General features: G+C 44.3%; 2 protein-coding genes across 2 annotated transcripts in view; one reads left to right on the forward strand and one right to left on the reverse strand.

Annotated features, from left to right (window-relative positions):
• enpp1 (ectonucleotide pyrophosphatase/phosphodiesterase 1) overlaps nt 1-20,560 on the forward strand; it is a 72,239-nt gene that overhangs the window by 30,368 nt on the left and 21,311 nt on the right. The window contains exons 14-17 of the mRNA XM_039692640.2: nt 14,929-14,960; nt 15,060-15,187; nt 15,718-15,787; nt 17,894-17,981. Of these exons, the coding sequence (XP_039548574.2) occupies nt 14,929-14,960; nt 15,060-15,187; nt 15,718-15,787; nt 17,894-17,981 (318 nt within the window). The remainder of the gene's footprint in view (nt 1-14,928; nt 14,961-15,059; nt 15,188-15,717; nt 15,788-17,893; nt 17,982-20,560) is intronic.
• On the reverse strand, nt 57-10,843 carry LOC148976506 (uncharacterized). The gene is given in 3 exon segments (XM_089118257.1): nt 57-2,680; nt 2,682-7,983; nt 8,074-10,843. Coding segments are annotated over 3 exon segments (8,976 nt in total). The 5' UTR covers nt 9,864-10,843; the 3' UTR covers nt 57-796.

The raw sequence follows: 20,560 nt of genomic DNA on the forward strand, positions 1-20,560 counted from the left end.
TGAAAACAAACTTATACATAATGGTATACATTTCACGATATCGATATACAGTTTAAAAGACAGATCATGCTATGAGGATTACAAAGACATCAAACACATTGGACTATTTTGACAGCATTATTGAATTACATGTTTAAAGCATTGTATTACAGTTATCTAAACTTCTTTGACACGCGTGAGTCCATTCGAAGCTGAAATAGTGAATTACAGTTCTTTTACATGTATTTCGGCATACAAGATAATTTTGGTAACTCTTTTACAAGCTTTCAGAGATGTCCGTGTTTGTGTGCGTGCAGGAATGTTCAGCGTGCGGACGCGTTAATGTGTGTGTGTTGCATGTAGGTGTGGGTCAGCGGGTCGCACGTATATTGCGATAGAACAAACGAAGTCTGGCTTGTATCCAGAGTTCCCTCGCTTTTGGAGGTGTCAAAGGATCAAAGAGGAGAGAGAGTTAATCTGATCGCGATCAGTTTAACTGGCGTTATTGGCGAGGGATGTTGCCCCGTGATGTCTCCGTGTTCGTCCTAAATCACACTTAGTCAGGTAACTCCAGACACTCGGGCGCCTGACTGCAGTAAAAGTCAAAGTTGAATTAAAACACATATGCGTAGGAATGTGTTAAAAGGGTCTCTGCCAACCACGCTCTGAGTAATTGCATGCAAACTGGTTAATGATGTCCGACCCAGAATCTCTACATTCCCCCCTGATTGGAAGATGACGTCCCTGCGGAGACGTCCTCTGCCGATCACGCATGGGAGGATGGAAGGTGAATCATGAAGTTGTTAGCAGGGGATCATCAGGGCTGGGGGCTTAACTCAATGAGGTCGCTGGCAACTTCCAGCGCAGGAGCTTCTCTTCGAGGGTTTCGGCGGAAGCCTCCGGATACAGCTTTGGTGAGCTTGACGGTAGATGATCGCACCTCATTGAGTCTCCTGTATAGGATGAAGGCCAAGCCCAATGTTAAGAGGTGGCTGACTACCATGGAGATGCACAGCGCCGTGTCGGCTGCGCTCCAGGCTCGGATGACAGGTGAGGTAGTCAAAGGAGGTTGTCGAGACAAAGCTTGCAGAGCAGAGTCAAGAGGAGCAATGTCAATTACCTGTGACCCCCCTGTCTCAATTCCCAGTTCCAGTTCTGGACCCAGGGTGAAGTTGTGGTCCTTGAAGAAGGAGGGGATTTCCAGTTCGGATTCATATTCACTGCTCGGGAGATGATACAATGCCAGATCATCGACGTGGAGGATGGCACCTTTAGGTACTTGAATCCACATGCTCTGGTTGAGCAGGCTGACCCGAGTGGCAGTGTCATGTTGGTCATAGGTGAGAGTAGCAGTGAGAACCGGAGTGTTGACGAGCCAGCGGTCACCGATGATTTCTGCTCGTGTCTCGCCGACTTGCATGCGAGGTCTGGCCTCAGCAGGGCACCGGTTGTCACTGGACATGGGTTGCAATCCACAGATTCCATCAGTGTTGTCTCTGAGGAAGGGTTTGCTTGGGCAGAGATAATGAATGTCTTTGGTCAAGGTGCACATGTGCAGGTTTGGAGCCAGGTACAGTTGCGGATCGCTGTCATGGTACGCTACCACATCGGGGGTGCGAACCTTGATGTGCGTGTTACCTTTCCAAAACCCCACATTGACAATGTCCTTAAGTCTGTAGATTCGGCTTGACTCTATGATGGGCAGGTTCAAGAGGAATCCCACTTCCCTCTGCTCGGGGTCGACGTAGAGTGGTATGGCGCTGCCCAGAGAGTAGGCCAGGTGGACTTGGAGCGGGTCGGCTGGCGTGGTGATGGCGGAAGCCAGCACATTTTGGACCAGGCTCAAAGGTATGAGATAGGGCGGAATGCGGCCCATAGCTAGGCTGTCGATGGAGGAGCTCACCTCCCGCAGCATGTCTGTCATGAGGGCGGTGACAAGCTGCGTTTGGGCAAAGTCAGTTTGAAAGTCATTGAACAGCTGCTTCATGGAGTTCACAGTCTGGTTCAGGAGGACGCTGTGGGTGTTGAGAATTACCACAGTTCCTCTTAAAGTCTTTCCGATGGTCTGCAGGGAAGCGCTCTGCGTGGTGAGCTGTTCTCTTAACTGTGGGATCTCTGTTTGAATCTCGGCCACGTGTCGTCTTACAGTAGCTAGGTTGACTGCGTTGACGCTGGACATACCAATGTTAAACAGGGTTCCCACAGCAGCTGCGGCTCCGAGCAGGGCTCCCAGGAAACGTTTGGGGCGGCGATTGTGTCCGCTTAATTCGGCTTGGGTGACGGTCATCTTTTCAAGTTGGTTCAGCATGTGCCGGATGTCAGCATCGGCGTGGGAGAGGGAGTCTTCTGTCCAGCGGGCACCAGCCCAGCTGTACTGGATTACTGTGCGGGGGTAGTGTGCTCTGTAGACATTTCGGGGATCTAGTCGGACGTACACTTTCTGGGTGTGGGTCCGACAGTTGGTGATCAAGAGACCTGGTTGCTCCCTCAGCACGATGCCTGACGCCGGACCTGGTGAGATGACGTCGGGTGGTGGTTGCCCTCTGATCGCTTGAAGGCACAGGATGGTAAACCACAGCAGCATCCTAGTAGCAGTAACAGAGGAGAGGGGTGAAAGAGAGGGGGAGAGAGAGAGAGGCAGTGTGTCAGCGGGAGGTGTCCATGGTTTTGCAGGACAGTCTTCCGCTCCTAGGATGAGAAACAAGTTAGTTTGCATTGGCCCCTCCCCGCCTCTCCCTGCCAGCAGCCGAATGTCTCTTAATTTGGTTGCGGTGGACCCATTTGAGCACAGGGTCTTTCTGTCCCCGGCTTAGTTGGATGCGGTACGCTACTGGTGAAAGTTTGTCAACAATTTCGTGAGGTCCTGTCCAGCGTGGCAGGAATTTCTTTGACAGCCGGTTGGAGGCTGTGTGTTGTGGCTGTGCGAAGCTATAGTACCAGACCCTGTCACCCACAGCCAGTTCCTGGTGTGACGCTTTCCGGTCGTAGTACGCTTTCTGACCCTCTGCGCTCTTTTGAAGCTGTTGCTGAGCGAAGGCAAAGGTTGATTTCAGATGCCGGTGCAGCTCTTCGAGGTACTGGTGAGTGGTGCAAGCGGTGACGAGACTTGAGTCCCCTGGCTGGTACAACAGGTGCAGGGGCAGTGTCATCTGCCGTCCAGTCATTAGTTCGAAGGGAGACACTTGGGTTGAGTCTTGCGGAGTAGCTCTGAGAGCCATTAGCACCAGCGGGAGTTTCATGTCCCAGTCTTTCTGGTTGGCGGCCACATACTTTTTCAGCATACTGACCACAGTCCGATTTGACCGTTCAACTTGGCCTGATGAACTGGGCTGGTGGCTAATGTGCAGTTGAACGTGGACACCCAAGAGTTTCCATATCTGCTGCATTATCTCAGCTGTGAAGTGAGTACCTCTGTCTGAGTTGACACTCATTGGCAATCCGAACCTTGAGAATATGTGGTTCATCAGGAGGTATGCCGTGGTCTGGGCGGTGTCGTTGGGTGCTGGGAGGCACTCTACCCATTTTGTGAACTGGCACACGACTGTGAGAAAGTATTTGTTGCCTCTTGTTGATCGGGGTAGAGGTCCTACCCAGTCGATTTGCAGGTCTGACCACGGGAATGTGACTTTCCTGCGTTGCAGCGGAGCTCTGTGGTGTGGATTTGCAGGTTGAAACTGGCAGCAAATCAGACATTCTTTGATGTACTCCGCCACGTGTTTTTGCATGCATGGCCAATATGCCACTTGTTTCAGTGTCTTATAAGTGGCTCTGACGCCGTGATGTCCGGCACATGGTGCGTCGTGGGCAAACCTCAGCATCACCCCCCTTAAGGACTGTGGAACGACAAGCCGAGGCATTGTGGTGTCATCAGGCTTATACCACAAGATGTTGTCCGTTACACGCAGCATGTGCTTGATGTCGTGCAGGCGCTTCAGACAAGGGTCGGCCGCGAGGTCGGCCAACGTGAGTGGGTGGTTGGTGGGGTCTGAGAGGTGGTGCAGAAAAGTCTTTAATGCGGTGTCAGAGTTTTGCATGTCCGCTATGTCGTTGTTTGAGATCTGCGGAGTCAGGGTGAGAGGTTGTGAGGTGGGCAGTGTGGCAGGGAAAGTTCGTTTGCTGCGGGTTAGCACTGCCACCTCGAAGGTTTGTGGTTGGGCAGGAGGTGCCCATGGAGTACCGTGCAGTGCGCCCGCCTTGGCGAGGCCATCGGTACGGTCGTTCAGGTCCTTGTCGAGGCCTGGTTGTTTGGAGTGACCTTTCACCTTTTTCCAGTAGACAATCATGTCGTGTTGTCTAGTTAGGTTATCACATGCTTGAAACAAACTTTGGTGTGTGACAGGCTTGCCGTTTGAGGTCTTAAAGCCATTTTGTTTCCAGCTTGGAAGGTGGCATGTGAAACTTAGTCTGGCATAGTTCGAGTCTGTGCAAATCAGGAGTTCTCTGATGTTGTGGGCCGAGGCTATTTGCAGAGTTATGAGAATGGCTGCCACTTCAGCATATTGTGATGACTGGGGTCCTAGCTTGAAGTGTTGCGGTGGGCAAGGCAGATCATTTACCCATAACACACCAGCACCTGCTTGACGAGCGCCCTCTTGGTTGTAGGAGCATCCGTCGACGTAGGCTGTTGGCATACCTTGGCACGCATTTTCCTCAAAGTACCTGTGACAGGTCTGTTGTTGTGGTTCTTCCACATGGGCTGTTGCAGGTGGGACATTGTCGGAGCAGTTTTGGCAGGCCGCCAGGCCGTTGCCCAGGGCTGACTTGTGGTTTTGTGCATATCTTGCTTCAACATTGCGACCCTGGAGGGCCATTAACCACGTGGCGATGCGGGAGTTTGTGACCACACCATCACGGATGCGTTGGCTGTTGAGGAACATGACAGGCTGATGACAAGTCTCTACGATAACTTTCTGAGCTCCAATGTAGTTGGAGAATCTTTGTATAGCCCACACGGTGCAAAGCAACGCCTTTTCACAGTCTGAGAATTTAGTCTCTGGTGGAAGAAGTGTCTTGCTGGCATACGCAACTACCCTTTTGTCTTGGTCATGTCGTTGGTACAGACCAGCGCTGAGACAGTGTTGGGAGAATCCAGCTTCCAAGTAGAATTCTCTGTGTGGGTCAGGGTAGGCCAGGCATGGAGCTGTACACAGGTGACGTTTCAACTCTTTCATGGCATTGTCCTGGACGGTTGTCCAGACAAACGGGCAGTCTTTTTTCAGCAGGGCAGTTAAAGGCTTTGCAATGTCTGAATAGTTCTCTATGAACTGCCGTGAGTAATTGCACACCCCCAGGAAACTTCGAAGTTCAGAGACGTTGGTGGGGGGTTTGATGTTTTGAACAGCTTGTATGCGACTTGTCTGTGGTTCGACGCCTTGTGACCCGATCAGTAGTCCCACGTAGTTAACCTTGGTTCGACACCATTGTCCTTTGTGGAGGGCGATCTTGGCACCTGCAGTTGTTAACTGGTTCAAAACATAGTCTATTTCTTTCAGGTGATCGGCTACTGTGGTACTTTTCATCAGCACGTCGTCCACATAGATGAGATTCCCTCTCATTCTTGCATCGGGGCATGCTTTGTTCAGGAAGATGTTGAACTCAGCAGGTGAGTTAGCATAGCCGAATGGACACCTGGTGAAAGTGAATTGTCTGTTGCCAAAAGTGAAAGCAAGCTTGTGCTGGTCGTCTGGATGTACTGGGATGGTCCAGAATCCAGAGGCCACGTCGAGCGTAGAGAAGATGGTGGCTCCTCTGATCTGGGGTATTTCTTGCTCCAGCTGGGTCATGGGCCATCGTGACAGAGGCACCTGTTGGTTCAGTTTCCTGTAGTCGATCGTTGGTCGCCACTTGCCATTCGGTTTGATTACCGGCCAGATGGGAGCAGAATAGGTGCTGTTGCATGGACGAATTATACCTTTCTCAAGCATGGAGTCAATAATCTCTTGCACCGGTTCGTGTGACGCCAGTGGGATTTTGTATTGTCTCATATAGGTAGGGGGAGCTTGAGGGTGCGTTGGGATGCGCACGGTGTGAAGGTGGGTGAGACCACAGTCTAAAGAGTCTTTGGCAAATGACGCTTTGAATTTGTAAAGGACTTGTCTGAGTCTTTGTCGATCTGCATCGTCCTGGATTGCATCAGCGTCGGATAGGATTTGTTGAACTTGAGATTCAAATCCCGGATAGGGCTCTTCAGTAAGTGAGTCACCCGTTGAGTTGACAAGCGTAGGTGCAGAGGTTTCATCAGTCTCGCAGGCAGGCTGTTTGGAGACTGTGTAGACAGCGAGGTGTCGGTCGTCCGTCAGCTCCGTTCTGCATACTTGATCTCTGTCCATTGGCATGACTGAGGCAATGGAGATGATCTTGAAAGGGGCTGTGCGCAGTGTGTCGCCTGTGTACCCGTCGGGCATCATGGCGATCGGGAGGGGCCCGATAAATGGTAAAGTCAATTCAAAGTCAGGGAAATCATGGCTCACTAGCCATCCCAGCCGATAGGCTTTTGGGATTGTGATGTCCACTGCGATGCAATTGTTGAACAGGATGTAGACCGCACGCGATGACACTTCAGTGAGGGGCGTGGCTTCCAGTGTTAGTCCAAGTTCAATGCACTCAGGTGACTGTTGAAAGAAACCCAATGTGTGGTTTAGGGTTTGACCACGTCGAATGTTGAGTCGAACAGCGACCCCTTTGGTGTAAGCAGGTACTACAGTGTCCTGTTCACTGATCAAGGTGCAGACCTCTGGGATGGTCTGGCCTGACATGAGGTTGTCAGTGTGTGTGGGAACAACAGCTGGCTGTAAAGTCACTGGGGCCCACAATACCTCGTTGATAATGTCCACATGTGCTTGGAGGCGAATCAGGATGTCCGCCCCAATGTAGACGTTGTGAGACGGGTCCGGCAGGACCAGGAAGTAATGAGTGAGGCACCTGTTATTCCAGTTCAAGTTCAAAGCACAGATACCTTTTGCAGTCACCATGTTTGATGGACTTGAGTTCAAAGGGAAGCGTGTGCGCTTGCTTGCAGAAGGAAGATCAGGTGTGACTTTAATTAGTTCAGTGAAAAGTGACAGGCTAATGGCAGAGTTGTCTGCCCATAGCGCGAGCACAATGTCTGTTGTGGGTATACCATTCAGCTGCAGGTCAGTGTTGACCTTGGGGCAGAAGGGCTCAGAGTCTTTGGGGAGTTGGAAAGTGCAGAGGAGTGAACTTGAATCTCGCTCCAGTGTTGAGTCTGTGTCTCGGTGGCTGTCGGCGAAAGTTCCCGTGACCTTGGTGACCTGACAGTCTGGCTCAGTTGACCTGGGTGGCTGGCAGGGGAGAGGTTCTCGCACTTGAGCCCAAATTTTCAGTTGTTTGAAGTCCATTAAGGGTTCAAAGCGATCTAACAGATCTTTGCCGACGAGGAGAGGATATGTGTCCATAGGTGAAATGTACACAGGATGGATGAGACTCATGGGACCGATGGTCAGATGGATGGGAGCTATCTGTTCAAGCCGGATGTTAGTTTGGCTGTAAGACTGCACATTCAACCCACAGTTCTGAGAATTTAAAGTTCTGTTTTGCTTGTTAGCTTCAAATCTGAGTCTTTCAAAGAGTTCAGCTGAAATCAGAGTGAGGTCCGATCCCGTGTCGACCAGGGCTTCAAGCTTCACTTTATTTTCCAGCGTGATGGAGAGATACAGCTTGCGTGCTAGTCCTTTTTCGATCAGGTTCCCCAGGAGTTTTGGCGATGGGGTTTGTGTGGTGATCGATAAACAGTTAGGGTCAGTGTCTCGTGATTCGCTGTGGAGACACACAACCAAAACAGCACTTTCAGGTATCTCAGAGGTTTGTTCGCTGGTGTGAGGGGTTGCGTTGTCCACTTCGGGATGTGTGGTGGGCAACAGCAAGGAGTGTGTATCGCTGTCACTCGGTGTTGTGACAGCTGGTTCAGCGGTCTGTGTCAGGAGAGCAGTGTTCGGGGAGCTTAATTCAATGGGAGGGCTGTCAGACAGGCTTTTAGTCCTCACCCTTAGTCACGAAGAATCTGGCCTATCCTCTTTGTCAGTTTTCTTGTGAAGAAGCTCTTTCAGAACTTTCAGGATCTCTGCGGTCTCTGACGTAGACTTACTATTTGTCTTTGTGGCAGGCTCGGATTTGGACTTGGACTTGCTTGGGGCCTGCCGTGGAGTTTTCTGTTGCCGCTGCTCTGGGCTAGGCGTTCTTGCTGCTGGAGCTCGGCTGGTTCTTGACTGTTGGCTGGCTTCCCGGGTGGCTCCACCCCTTTGGTTGTGGGGAGGCCGTGGGTTGCCAAAGGACTCAGGGCGTCGGCTTTGCTGCTTGGGGCGTGCACCCTCACGGTTGCGTTGCCCTCTGCTGGCCTGAAACGTTCTGGAGTCGTTGTTAAACAGTCTGTTAGTGTGGTGCTGTTGGGCGCCCTCTAGTGCCAGCTCTGAGTGGTGATCAGTGATGGGGCAGATAGAGGGAGTTCTAACAGTCTTTTCAGAAACCATTTTCTGTTTGACAAAAGCTTTGTGGGCCAAATCTCGCAGTTGTTGGGTTGTCATGGTTTGAGGGCATGCCAGGACCCCTAAGTGATGGCTCACAGTGGGATGCAGATTTCGGAGGAACAAAGTTCGGAAGTTAAAGTCCTCTTCCATTCCGGGCTCGTTCCGTGCACCGAAGTAGGCTTGCCTGAGGCGAGCATAATAGGCCTGCGGAGTTTCCAGTCGTCCCTGCTTGAGGTTCATCGCGGTGATTAGTCCTTGATCAGTTTCTGGATCAGAGAATTCCCGGATGAAAGCTTGTCGCAGTTGCTGGTAATCCGTTTTGACAGCGTCTGGTTGACGATCCAGGAAGCTGCGTACGTCCCGACTGGACGTAATTCTGACCAGATACAACCTGTCCCACGGGGTGACATGGGGAACAGTGTTCAAATGAAAGTCAATGTCCTTCAGGTAGGCATGAACATCGTGGCCTCCTGCAGGGTTTGGTGTGAAGGTAGGGATGTTTCTTGCCAACTTGTCAAGTTCTTTGAAGCCCATGCCGTGGCGAGTGTCAGGGACTGACGGTGAGGCCCCCCCTTTTCCAGAGGGCGGGGACCCTGGCAGGCTGTCCGCAGATGTCTGAGACGGTGGACGTCCGTCCTCCATCACAGTTCTGGAGTCTTGACTGAAGTGTGCGGGTCGACTGGTCAGGGAAAACTTTGTAGTGTGCGTTTCCCTGACTCGGTCACTCTGCAGTTTATAGGAGTGTTTTAGTTCTTGGTGGACGGCGTCAAGCTCGTCTTTATAGAGATCTAGTTGTTGGGAAAGTTTATCAATTTCAGCTTGAGCTGTTTTCAAGTGTTTTTCACAGGCCTTAGCTTTAGCGTCTCTGTCTTTCAATTCAGCCTTGGCTCTGGTAAGGAGAGCGTCACCACGTTCCAGTTTTTCAGTGAGCGTCTCTCTGGCTTTCCTTTCATTTAAGTCCTTTTGGTCGGTGTCCAGACGGAGGTGTTCCAGGGCCTCTTGAAGTCTTTGCACTTCATTTTGCAGGTCTGGGTACTTTTCCTCCTCGTCGCGTAGTAGCTGGTCTAGACGACTCTGGGTCTCTGCTTGGTCGCGCCGGGCCTCCTCCGCTTGGAGCCGTAGAGTTGCCGTCTCCTGTTCCAGGTCGGTGGCAGTTCTCTCGTGAAGGCGGGCTTGTGCGACCAGCGTATGGGCCAGCTTTCCCACGATTCGGGCCCATTCTTTGTGGCTGTAGCTCTGCGTCGGGTCCTGCCTCATCAGCGTGTCCAGTTCGGCGTCCAGCTGTTCCTGGCTCCGGGGCTCAGCGTCGCTGTCCTCTTTGGGCAGGAACGCGGCGGTCATGGCGGTCAGCCATGTCTCAAGGCTGTCCCAATGGGCGGCCGGGTGGGGAGACTGGGACATACTGGCTTACTGTAGGCGAGAGGAGCACAACACACACAAAGACCAAATGCAAGTTTGTTCACAATTTAGGCGCTATCCCTTTGGTACGGACGATGCCGTTTACGGGAATTTTGGCTAACTGATGGAGACAGTTAGACAGTGAGAGAGACAAATTGTTTAGGTCAGCGCAGGGCCTAAATAGAGATTTGACAGGGCCGGAGCCAGTGGGTCACTGCTGCCACTGACGGCTCGGCTGTCAGTCTGTTATTTAGCTTTCCTGGGGTGTCTCTGTAGGCTGTGTCTCTGGGTGACCTGAAAGGCACAGTTCACACAGAACAGAGAGCAGAAGAAAAACAGCAAGGTAAGAGAAAACTTAAATGGGGTTAGGCACTGGGACTAACGGGTCTGTGGATACAGAGAATGATTACAGTTGAGAAAATGTTACGGGGACTAAGAAGGCTTGTGCCGGCTATGTGTGTTTTCTGAGGCACGAATGGGTAGCACTTAGACGACAAGGGAGAATATCTAATATTCTTGTGGCCTATGCTAAGTGAATGATCTGTATTTCTTTACCTTAATTCAGCTTGCCTGGGGTGACCCGAAATCACTCCTGAATGGAACCAATGGTGAGGAAAATTCCCCCGTCGCTCCAGACACTCAACTGAGGTGTCCGCGGGCCTTTCCTGTACATCTACCACGGTGCGCCCGCTCAAACAACTTCGACTTTTAACACGACCTGGCAATTCCGAGGATGTCACCTGCTTACGACACTGCAAAAAGGGTGTACCCACAGAACCCCCTTTTCAGGGTGGCCCCTTTTTAGGCCCCGGTTTGCGAGAACGTTCCGAAATTGCCTTGTGTCGCAGCGTGAGTGACCCCTCTTTGTGGAATTTACCAGATTGCTGATGTCTTGTTGCGTGCCGCACCAATGGACAGAGACAGGAGGGTCCGAGACTCACCCACAGCTAGCGCTGGTTACGCCGGTAGGAAAAATCCGTCCACTGGAGACCAACCAGGGATGAAGATCAGATCACCACACACAAAAGAATGTTTCCTGTAAAATACTGAAATGTGGCAGAAAAAGGGCTCTAAAATTAATTAAAGTTGACCTTGTTTAAACCAAATTGAGTATTTGTGAGGTATAAAATACAAAATCTTACTACCTAGGGGCAGAGAAGAAAACACAAAAAGGGAAGTATGACAATTTGAATACCCTAGAGGGAGAGAGAGAGTCAGAGAGTGGGGCAGGAGACACAGGAGTACACAGGCGCAGTGGCGGGTTTGGGCCACCAGAGGGCGTGTTCTCTGTGGTCGGCCTGCTAGAAAAGACACACTTAATTGAAATTGCAATTCAAAGGTTTTAAATTAAATTCAAATAAGCGTGTGCAGAGATGTTACGTAATCCCTAAGGCTATGTGATAGGGTATCACAGGCTGAAGGAAAAAAAAAGAAACAAAAAAAAAGAAATCAAATAAATGAAAGTAAAAATTAATTAAATTTTTTTTTCAAAAAAAAAATTAATTAATCAAAAAAATTATTAAAGAAAATTAATAAGCGTTATCAATTCACACAACTAATAACAGTTATTGATCTATTGAAAACAAATCAACAAAAGTTATCAATTCCTTGAGACGAATTAACAAACCAATCAATTTATCAGAAAGGAGAAAAGTAAATTATTAATAAGACTTATTGATCTACCCGAGGGAGAAATCAATAACCTTATTTGGAGGGAAACGAAATTAAGTGGAAATGCCCATAACACAATCCATGAGATTAAATGAGAATTTAATTCAGGTGCATCTTCTTACGTTTTCTCAAAACCAAATCTGAATGAGATTATGAAAATTAACGGATGGATATCACTCTCGATGCCAATCAGCTTGTTGTAAGTTGACACAGAATGAGTCCAACTGAAAATAGACTGAAATCTCAAACAGAACGCGAGGAGAGGCAAACGTCGCTGCGATCGCTTCAATTATGAGAGTTAACAATGACTGGAAAGGGAAATTCAGGAAAACAAGACCTATTCAACAAATGTCCACGCGATGGCACTATTTTGCTCACGTCGATGAAAAGGGTCTGGTGGTAATTTGAAACTCTGAGGCGCTAGGCTGCGCTCTAGCGTTGAGGAGTAGAATTACAATCAGAACCACTTCATTGTCCCTTCTGGGGCGCGCAAAATTTGAATGCATGCAATAAAATCCAGGCGGATTTTCTCGTGCTATTTTCACGGGTGCGTGAGGCAGAAATTATTTTACTGCGCTTACACGTACACTTATCACAGGAATTTACGTCTGTGGCTTACTCCAAACACATTAATCATTTAGCACTTAATGATTGATATGTTCTGCTTTAACATCTGGTTAGCTAAATCAAAAGTTAAAACTCGGAGTGTTTCGTTAACTAAACGAATTTAAATCAGGCCTTGGCTATAGGAAGATTAAAGGAACATCGCTTTACTCTTTCCTCTTTCGTCCTGACAAAAGAATCTCGTTTTGAACAGGCGAGTCGAAAGAATATCTTTAACATGTACACGTCTGTACAGGTAAATATTACTTTCGTCACAAACTACAGTTTAACCTTAAACACTTAACAGTGAATATCAGTATTCTGAACTGCAATTTATTTTTAACAATTACCACGACTAAAACGTTAAGCACATTCAATCATGTAATTGCGGATTTGAGAGATACTGCAGATTCTCAATTTGCGTCGGCGCGCACTTGAGTCACGCGACGGCGCGCGGTCGTGTTTCTCAACCAAACAGCAAAGTATACAAAAATTGTCACTGCATTAATTTCACACACAACAAAGCTTAAAATATGCCTTTTGAATTCCTCCACCATAAAACTGTAAAGAATCTCGGCTTAAGTTTATAGCTCAATTTGAATTCAGGGGAAAAATATTCCAAAATCAATGATCTGGATCAGCAACTTATAGAATATTCGTTAAACCGAGTTTCTCACATGAATTAAATCACCCAACGAGGGGTGTGTCACAACACACGTCTGCTTCAGGTATATATGACGAAATTAAACACAACGAATTATGATTAATTTGGAACATATATTTCCCACAGATCGGGGCTGTTCTTTAAAACAACAAGGATTACACAGTTTTCTCAGTCAGCGCGCCAGCGTGCGGATCTGTAAAACTATCAATCACTTGATCTGTTTAGCTTAATTTTCTGACAATGTTTTGTGCACTCAACAAAATCAGATTGTAGCGTTAGGATCTAATATTAAAGAGGCTTTGTTATGTGATTAATACAAACAATGGCAAAGAATGTATAAATGAGTTTAATAAAAACACACGACTAAGTTACACTACAAAAATCACACGATATATGTATGTACACAAAATGAAAGTGAAACTAAAAAGGAAACAAGGGAAAATGGGAATACAAAGAGAAGTACAGTTACTAGCACAGCTTTAAACCTTCAGAGACAACCACAGGATTATATCTTGAGTTTCAAATTTGATGGAACAAATTGCTATTCAGACCTTTGTATGCTGGAAGCGTGCGGTTGTCCGTGAGGCTGGAGACAGGTTCCTTTGTTCTCCCCACGTGGGTGTGCGTCGCGGGAGTTCAAAACGAGTTCGTGCTGGATGGTGTCTTCTTGTTGGAGAGGACACACGTACGAACTGTAACTGGCTATTCGCAAAAGTAAACGAAGTAAAAATAACGAAAACTGATAACTTTAAAAAGCTTCAGAAGACGCCGAGAGTGTCCAAGGAATTCCGGAAAGAGTTCAAGAGTCTAAGCTTAAGAGTAAGAACAATAGCAATCAGGTAAGAGAGCTAAGAAATTAGGAGACATAAGAGTTAAGATACAATAAGAGAGCGATGATTCCGTGGCGAGAGTTTTTCAAGGGTGTTTTGGGACCCCCCTAACCCTCGGATGGCCAATGAGCGTCACACAACTGAAGGAGCGCGCGCCCACTTGATTAACATATCACGTTGTTAATCTTGGTTCTTAAGACAAAGGAAAAGTTCTGCTAACTTTGAAAACAAACTTATACATAATGGTATACATTTCACGATATCGATATACAGTTTAAAAGACAGATCATGCTATGAGGATTACAAAGACATCAAACACATTGGACTATTTTGACAGCATTATTGAATTACATGTTTAAAGCATTGTATTACAGTTATCTAAACTTCTTTGACACGCGTGAGTCCATTCGAAGCTGAAATAGTGAATTACAGTTCTTTTACATGTATTTCGGCATACAAGATAATTTTGGTAACTCTTTTACAAGCTTTCAGAGATGTCCGTGTTTGTGTGCGTGCAGGAATGTTCAGCGTGCGGACGCGTTAATGTGTGTGTGTTGCATGTAGGTGTGGGTCAGCGGGTCGCACGTATATTGCGATAGAACAAACGAAGTCTGGCTTGTATCCAGAGTTCCCTCGCTTTTGGAGGTGTCAAAGGATCAAAGAGGAGAGAGAGTTAATCTGATCGCGATCAGTTTAACTGGCGTTATTGGCGAGGGATGTTGCCCCGTGATGTCTCCGTGTTCGTCCTAAATCACACTTAGTCAGGTAACTCCAGACACTCGGGCGCCTGACTGCAGTAAAAGTCAAAGTTGAATTAAAACACATATGCGTAGGAATGTGTTAAAAGGGTCTCTGCCAACCACGCTCTGAGTAATTGCATGCAAACTGGTTAATGATGTCCGACCCAGAATCTCTACATAATAATAAATGTTTCTTAAAAACAGAATATTAGTATGATTTCTGAAGGATCATGTGACACTGAAGAGTGGAATAATGATATGGAAAATTTTACTTTGCATCACAGGAATATATTAAATAGAAAAATATGTTAAAATAGAAAAGTTATTTTAAGTTGTAATACTATTTCACAATATTTTTTAATCAAATAAGTAAGGCATTGATGAGCATAAAACATCTTAATGACCCCAAATAAACAGTAGTGTAAATATCATGTGAGAGTGTAAAAATCAGGCCTATAGTGCACATAGTTGAAGAAACAATCATTTATAAAAAATTGTTTTGTCTATTAACTGCAAGTCAAACAATCCATGTCTTCTCTTTCCCTGTATTCATCTGGCAGTTGATTATGAAGGTCTCGTGAAGAACCTTTCGGTATGAGCCTGTCAGCATCCCCACACCTCACTTATAGACCACATCTTCTACTTAATCACGCTGAAACCATTATTCTTTCCTCCTTCTTTCTGTTTGAAGTGCAAAAAACCTGATCAGCCGATGAGGCCGTATCTGAAGGAGCACCTCCCCAAACGCCTTCACTTTGCACATAACATCCGTATCGAGCGAGCACATCTCTACATGCAGCCCCAGTGGCAAGCAGCACTGTGAGTTTGACGCTTGTCATGTCAAAATGAGTGCTATAATGAAGGAAATCGATATCCTCAAAGTATTAATATGTTTGTAAAACTTGTGGGGAAAAATGGTCTTTTAACCGTTTGATGTTTTTGATCAATGTGCGAACCGTTTAGTTTCAAAATGGTATCTAGACTTTGACTGAAGACATTTGGGGATTTGGTTAAACTTTATTTCGATAGACCACTTTAGCATTCTACTAACTCTCATTAGAGTATTTGTAGACTGTTAGGTTTGAGTTTGGGTTATTGGAATGAGTTGACATGTAGTTGTAAAGTAGAACGCCTTCTGGGAAGCATCAAACTAAAATGTTAGCAGATATTAAGCAAACAGTCTACTAATACTCTAATCACTGTCAATTTACATGTAGTTTCAAAGTGTAGAAGTGGACCATCAAAATAAAGTGTTATCTAAGATAATTTTTTTTTTTTTTAATCCGCACTCAAACAAGTCAGTACTCAGTATTTTGTAAAGTATTTTTCTTTCCCACCTTGGTCAACAGAAAACCGAGTGAAATTAAATACTGCAATGGTGGCTTCCATGGTTCAGATAATGTCTTCAAGAACATGCAGGTTGGTTTTTAAAATACTCTCATATTCAAAGCACTTGTCTTGTATAATGCAAGTAAATGAATAAAACAAATAGTCATCTAGATATTGGTCATTTTAGCTGATGTTACCAATAGATTTTCTTGACCTATTAGGTTGAAACGTGCAGTTCAAAAGCCTTCCTTCCCAAAATATGATTAAAAATGTACTGTAAAGTAACATTTTTAGAAGTGCACTTAAGTGTGTTAAAAATGAAAAATTCTGTCATTATTAACTCTAATGTCGTTCCAAACCTGCAAGACTTTCATTCATCTTCAGAACACGAATGAAGATATTTTTAATGAAATCTAGAAGCTTTCTGTCCCTCCATTGGTTCTTGCTGAAGCTCAAACGTGCTGCGTAACACGAGAATGAACCTCATTGGTTCTTGTTGAAGCTCAAACGTGCTGCGTAACACGAGAATATAACATTCTCTGTATAATATTAAATGTTTTAATGTTTATTTTAATCTTTAAAGGGTAACTAAACCCAAAAACAACTTTTTTAGTTAATGATCTGTAAGACTGGGGCTTTATTAATGCTGTTCATTGATTAATTGATGACATTTGGGTGTAAAGTTTTGTAATTCTACACTATATGGAGTGCTGCCCTCTTCAGGTTGAACGGTGGCTACTGCAGTTGAATTTTCCTATTGGAAGTTGTGGTGCCCTGTGATGTAAGCAGGCACCAGCTAACCACGCCCTTGCCTACAGGTGCACCCCCCCCCCCCTTCATTTATTTTTTAAAGAAAATTGTTCACAGAGTTGGCCCATAAGTTCTCCGTTACTTCTTTTGGCTGCTCCAGTGTTTTCTTCTCTTTTAGGATCTACTCCATCAACATAAACCCTCATCCACAAAATTAAGCATGATCCCTTAAATCTAGAGCAAATATTGCTTAAATCTGTCATAGACACCAAAACCATTTCTATTTTCAGTTTCTGCTCGAGGCACTGTTCAAATGCTTCTGTGATGGAATTTAATGAGGTTTAGGAGACCAAGTACTTAAGATGGGGATTATACTGAATTCATATTAAAGGATCTAGGTAAATTCCCATGAAGATGATTATGATACCCTGGGTCTTTCTACAAACTCTGAGAAAAATCCAGACATGCCCTTTAAATGAACTCATGATGTCCATTGAGAATAACTCCATTGTGCCAGATTCACACTTAGTTGTTCCTTCAAACTGGAAGGTGTTCAGATTGCAGTTTTAAACACACACTCAAGCCACATTTTGGACCTTTGACAGAGTCTTGTTTATGTCTGTGACGTGGGTTTACTTCTAGCCGACTGTGCCCCCGGTCTATGTGGTTGTCTAGGAATGTCTAATGCTGCTGGTAGGACTTACAAAAACATCTTACAGGAACTCTTATGAGGTAACTGTTTGAGGTAAATTGCACAAAGTAGTCACAAACACAGGGATGTTTTTTTTCCTTTACTTTAGGCTATCTTTGTGAAAGTGAAATCTCCTGTTAGGAGGAATGAAGATCATTTTCATGTTTGTTACTCAGTGTCCAGGCAATGAGGTCAGACTAGTTTCCACCACTCAAATGTTCCCTGTTTCAGCCAGAGGCGGGTGGAATGTGTGTCTCTTTGTGACTGCAAATCCAAATAAGTGCTTTTTCGACGGTCTGTGTTTTTGGAACTATTGTGGGCGTTTTGTTGACATATCCAAGGACCCCGAATAGTACTTGGAGACCAAACCACACTTTAGAACGTCAAATTTCCAATGCATTAGACAACAAAATGTTAAAGGGATAGTTCACTCAAAAATTAAATTAGCCCATGATTTACTCTTCTTACACCAAGGATGGCTTCATAGATAGATAGATAGATAGATAGATAGATAGATAGATAGATAGATAGATAGATAGATAGATAGATAGATAGATAGATAGATAGATAGATAGATAGATAGATAGATAGATAGATAGATAGATAGATAGATAGATAGATAGATAGATAGATAGATAGATAGATAGATAGATCGATCGATCGATCGATAGATCCAAATGGTTTAGATGTTTCCAAATTCCAAGTGTTTGTTTTTTTTTAGTGTGATTTAAGTAACTAAATGTTACTGTTTGCAGGCCATTTTTATTGGGTATGGACCAGGAATCAATTATAAGACGACTGTGGCTCCCTTCGAGAACATTGAAGTCTACAACCTCCTATGCGGTAAGTTCTGCTTTCTATTTGGTATCATGAACTTAAGGGGTTCAATCCTCGGTTCCACCTGACCAAGTGTCGAGGTGTCCATGAGTAAGACACCCCACTGTAAAAAATATTTTCAAGATTTGTTATCACAACATATTTTCTTTTGTCAAATCAACTTTATAATGATTTATTTAGTTGAGATAACTTATTATTTTGAGTTTCTGATGATTAAATTAATCGCCTTCATTGTATTAACTCACTTTTTCCAGTTCAATCAACTTAAAATTTTAAGGCAACCCAGGTTACTTACTTTTTTAAGTTAAACCAACAATATTTTTTTTACAGTGTAGTAATTACAACATTTTTTCTTTTGTCAAATCAACTTAAATAATTTATTTATTTCAGATAACATATAATTTTGAGTTTCTGATGATTAAATCATTCTCCTTCAATTTATTTAACTCACTTTTTCCAGTTCAATGAACTTAAAATTTTAAGGCAACCAGGTTACTTACTTTTTTAAGTTAAACCATCAATATTTTTTTACAGTGTAACCCCAGCTGCTCCCGATGAGCTGGCGTCTTGCATGGCTGACACCGCCGTCGGTGTATGAATGAGTGTATGAATGGGTGAATGTGAGGCAAATGGGACCATTAGGTCTATGAAAGTGCTATATAAATGCAGTCCATTTACCATTTGCGGTCCATATGAAAGAAGATGCTTTCATAATGTTCATCAGATATTGCAGGGTTATGGTTTCTCATAGGATTCTTTGAGCCTTGTTTTCCGTCACAGTCTCCGTCACGATCACTGCCAGGGACTTGAAAACAAAGTGGCCAACGTTAGCAACTTATTCTCTGACACAACAGTTGAGGAATAACTAAAAGTTAGTGACACTACTTACTTAGCTACAAAAATGCTAAATTGCTATTTTTTGTCACATTGAATTTAACAGCCATAAATAAGGTCATAATGAAACACTCGCCTACAATATCCACTTTCTCTTATACAAAGCAAGTTATTTTCTTTTTCGTGAGTCACTTTGTTAAATGAACCCATTCAAAAACTGATTCACAAGGTTTGCTTGAGTCTTTCTCCAGCATTAACTACAGCATGATTGCAAGTGACATTGCTTTTATATGACAGTTCAATAAACAAGACATTTTAGTTATTGTATTAGCTGTCCATTTCCTACGGAGCCCCTAAAGGGACAAAGAAAATGCACAAAATAATCCAATATTTAGTTAAATGCTGCTTTCCAGCCATGTTTTGAATTAAAGATATTGGTTTATAATTGTGTTTAGTGTAAATTGTTCTGTTTTTGTAAACAGCTGACAGTATTGTGTACTGAAATGGATTGTTAACAAATAAAAAAAACTAATGTTTAAATGATCTAATGAATTTTGATTTAATGAAAAATATACATGAATGAATCTTTCATAGTGATATCAATAACATGCATTTATAAAATACTGTAATACTGAATTTTCATTTCATGCCAACTTTAATACTGTCACCCTGTCTGAGGTCCTCATTGTTTCTGAGCCAGATAAACACTGCTCTGATCATCTAAGTACTTTTTGAAGTGTAGATCAACTAGATGAACTGCTAATGACCAGCTTGTAACTTCCCATGTAGCTTACGTAACGTCTGGTTTCATCACACTCTATTCGCCTAGTTACACTAAATGTAAGCATCCAAAAAGGTATTTGAGGCCATAAATAGGATCTGTCAACAAGATGTCATATGGTTGCCAACTCTCACACATTTACAGTAAGACACAAGCTTTTTTTAGGCTCTGCCTCACTCTACCCAACGAAATATCATGCCAAAAAACAAGTCAATGCAAAACAAAATAGCATTAAAAGAGTTTATATAGAGAGTTTAATTTAGGCTGTTTGGATGCTAACAGAATTTTACTGTTTATTAGAGTTGAGAGATGCTTTCCCAAGCGCTTCTAGGCTATAAGTTACTAGGCTATAACATGATCTTTAAAAAAAAAAAAAAAAAAAAAAGTCATTACATTAAGGCCCTTCAGGAAAAATATATGATTAGCATGTTACAGCAGAAGACTGAATGTGTGTTCTTACAGCTCATAAACATTTGACCTTTTCACACTTTGATTGTGCCTTTGTTTCTCCATATTGTACTTTAGTCTTAAACTGTCTTTCTACTTTAAAGCTTTAGCCTGCAACACTTTTTATATACTATAACATACACTACACTTTTCTGCCATACAATGTAGAGCTTACAAAATAAATGTGATTTTTGTTTTTTAACAAATTAGTCAGTAAGCATTGCTAGCTGTTAGCATTAGCTGTTAATGTTAACTTGCAAGCAAACCAGCAGATAAAGTTAAAGAGATAGTTCATCCAAAAATTAAAATTCTGTCATTAATTACTCACTCCCAAACCCACCACACTTTCATCTTTGAAACACAAATTAATATATTTTTAATGAAATCTTAGAGAAATCTGTCTAGCCTTAAACTGTCTTAAACTGCCCAGATAGCAAACTGACATTGAATCAACGTGGAAATATGACATCGAAACAATGTTGATCTGACATTGTTTTGCTCATCGAATTAACGTTGAACCAAC

This window comes from Pimephales promelas, chromosome 13 (genome assembly GCF_988280905.1).
Source record: "Pimephales promelas chromosome 13, fPimPro1.hap1.1, whole genome shotgun sequence".
NCBI lineage: Eukaryota > Metazoa > Chordata > Actinopteri > Cypriniformes > Leuciscidae > Pimephales > Pimephales promelas.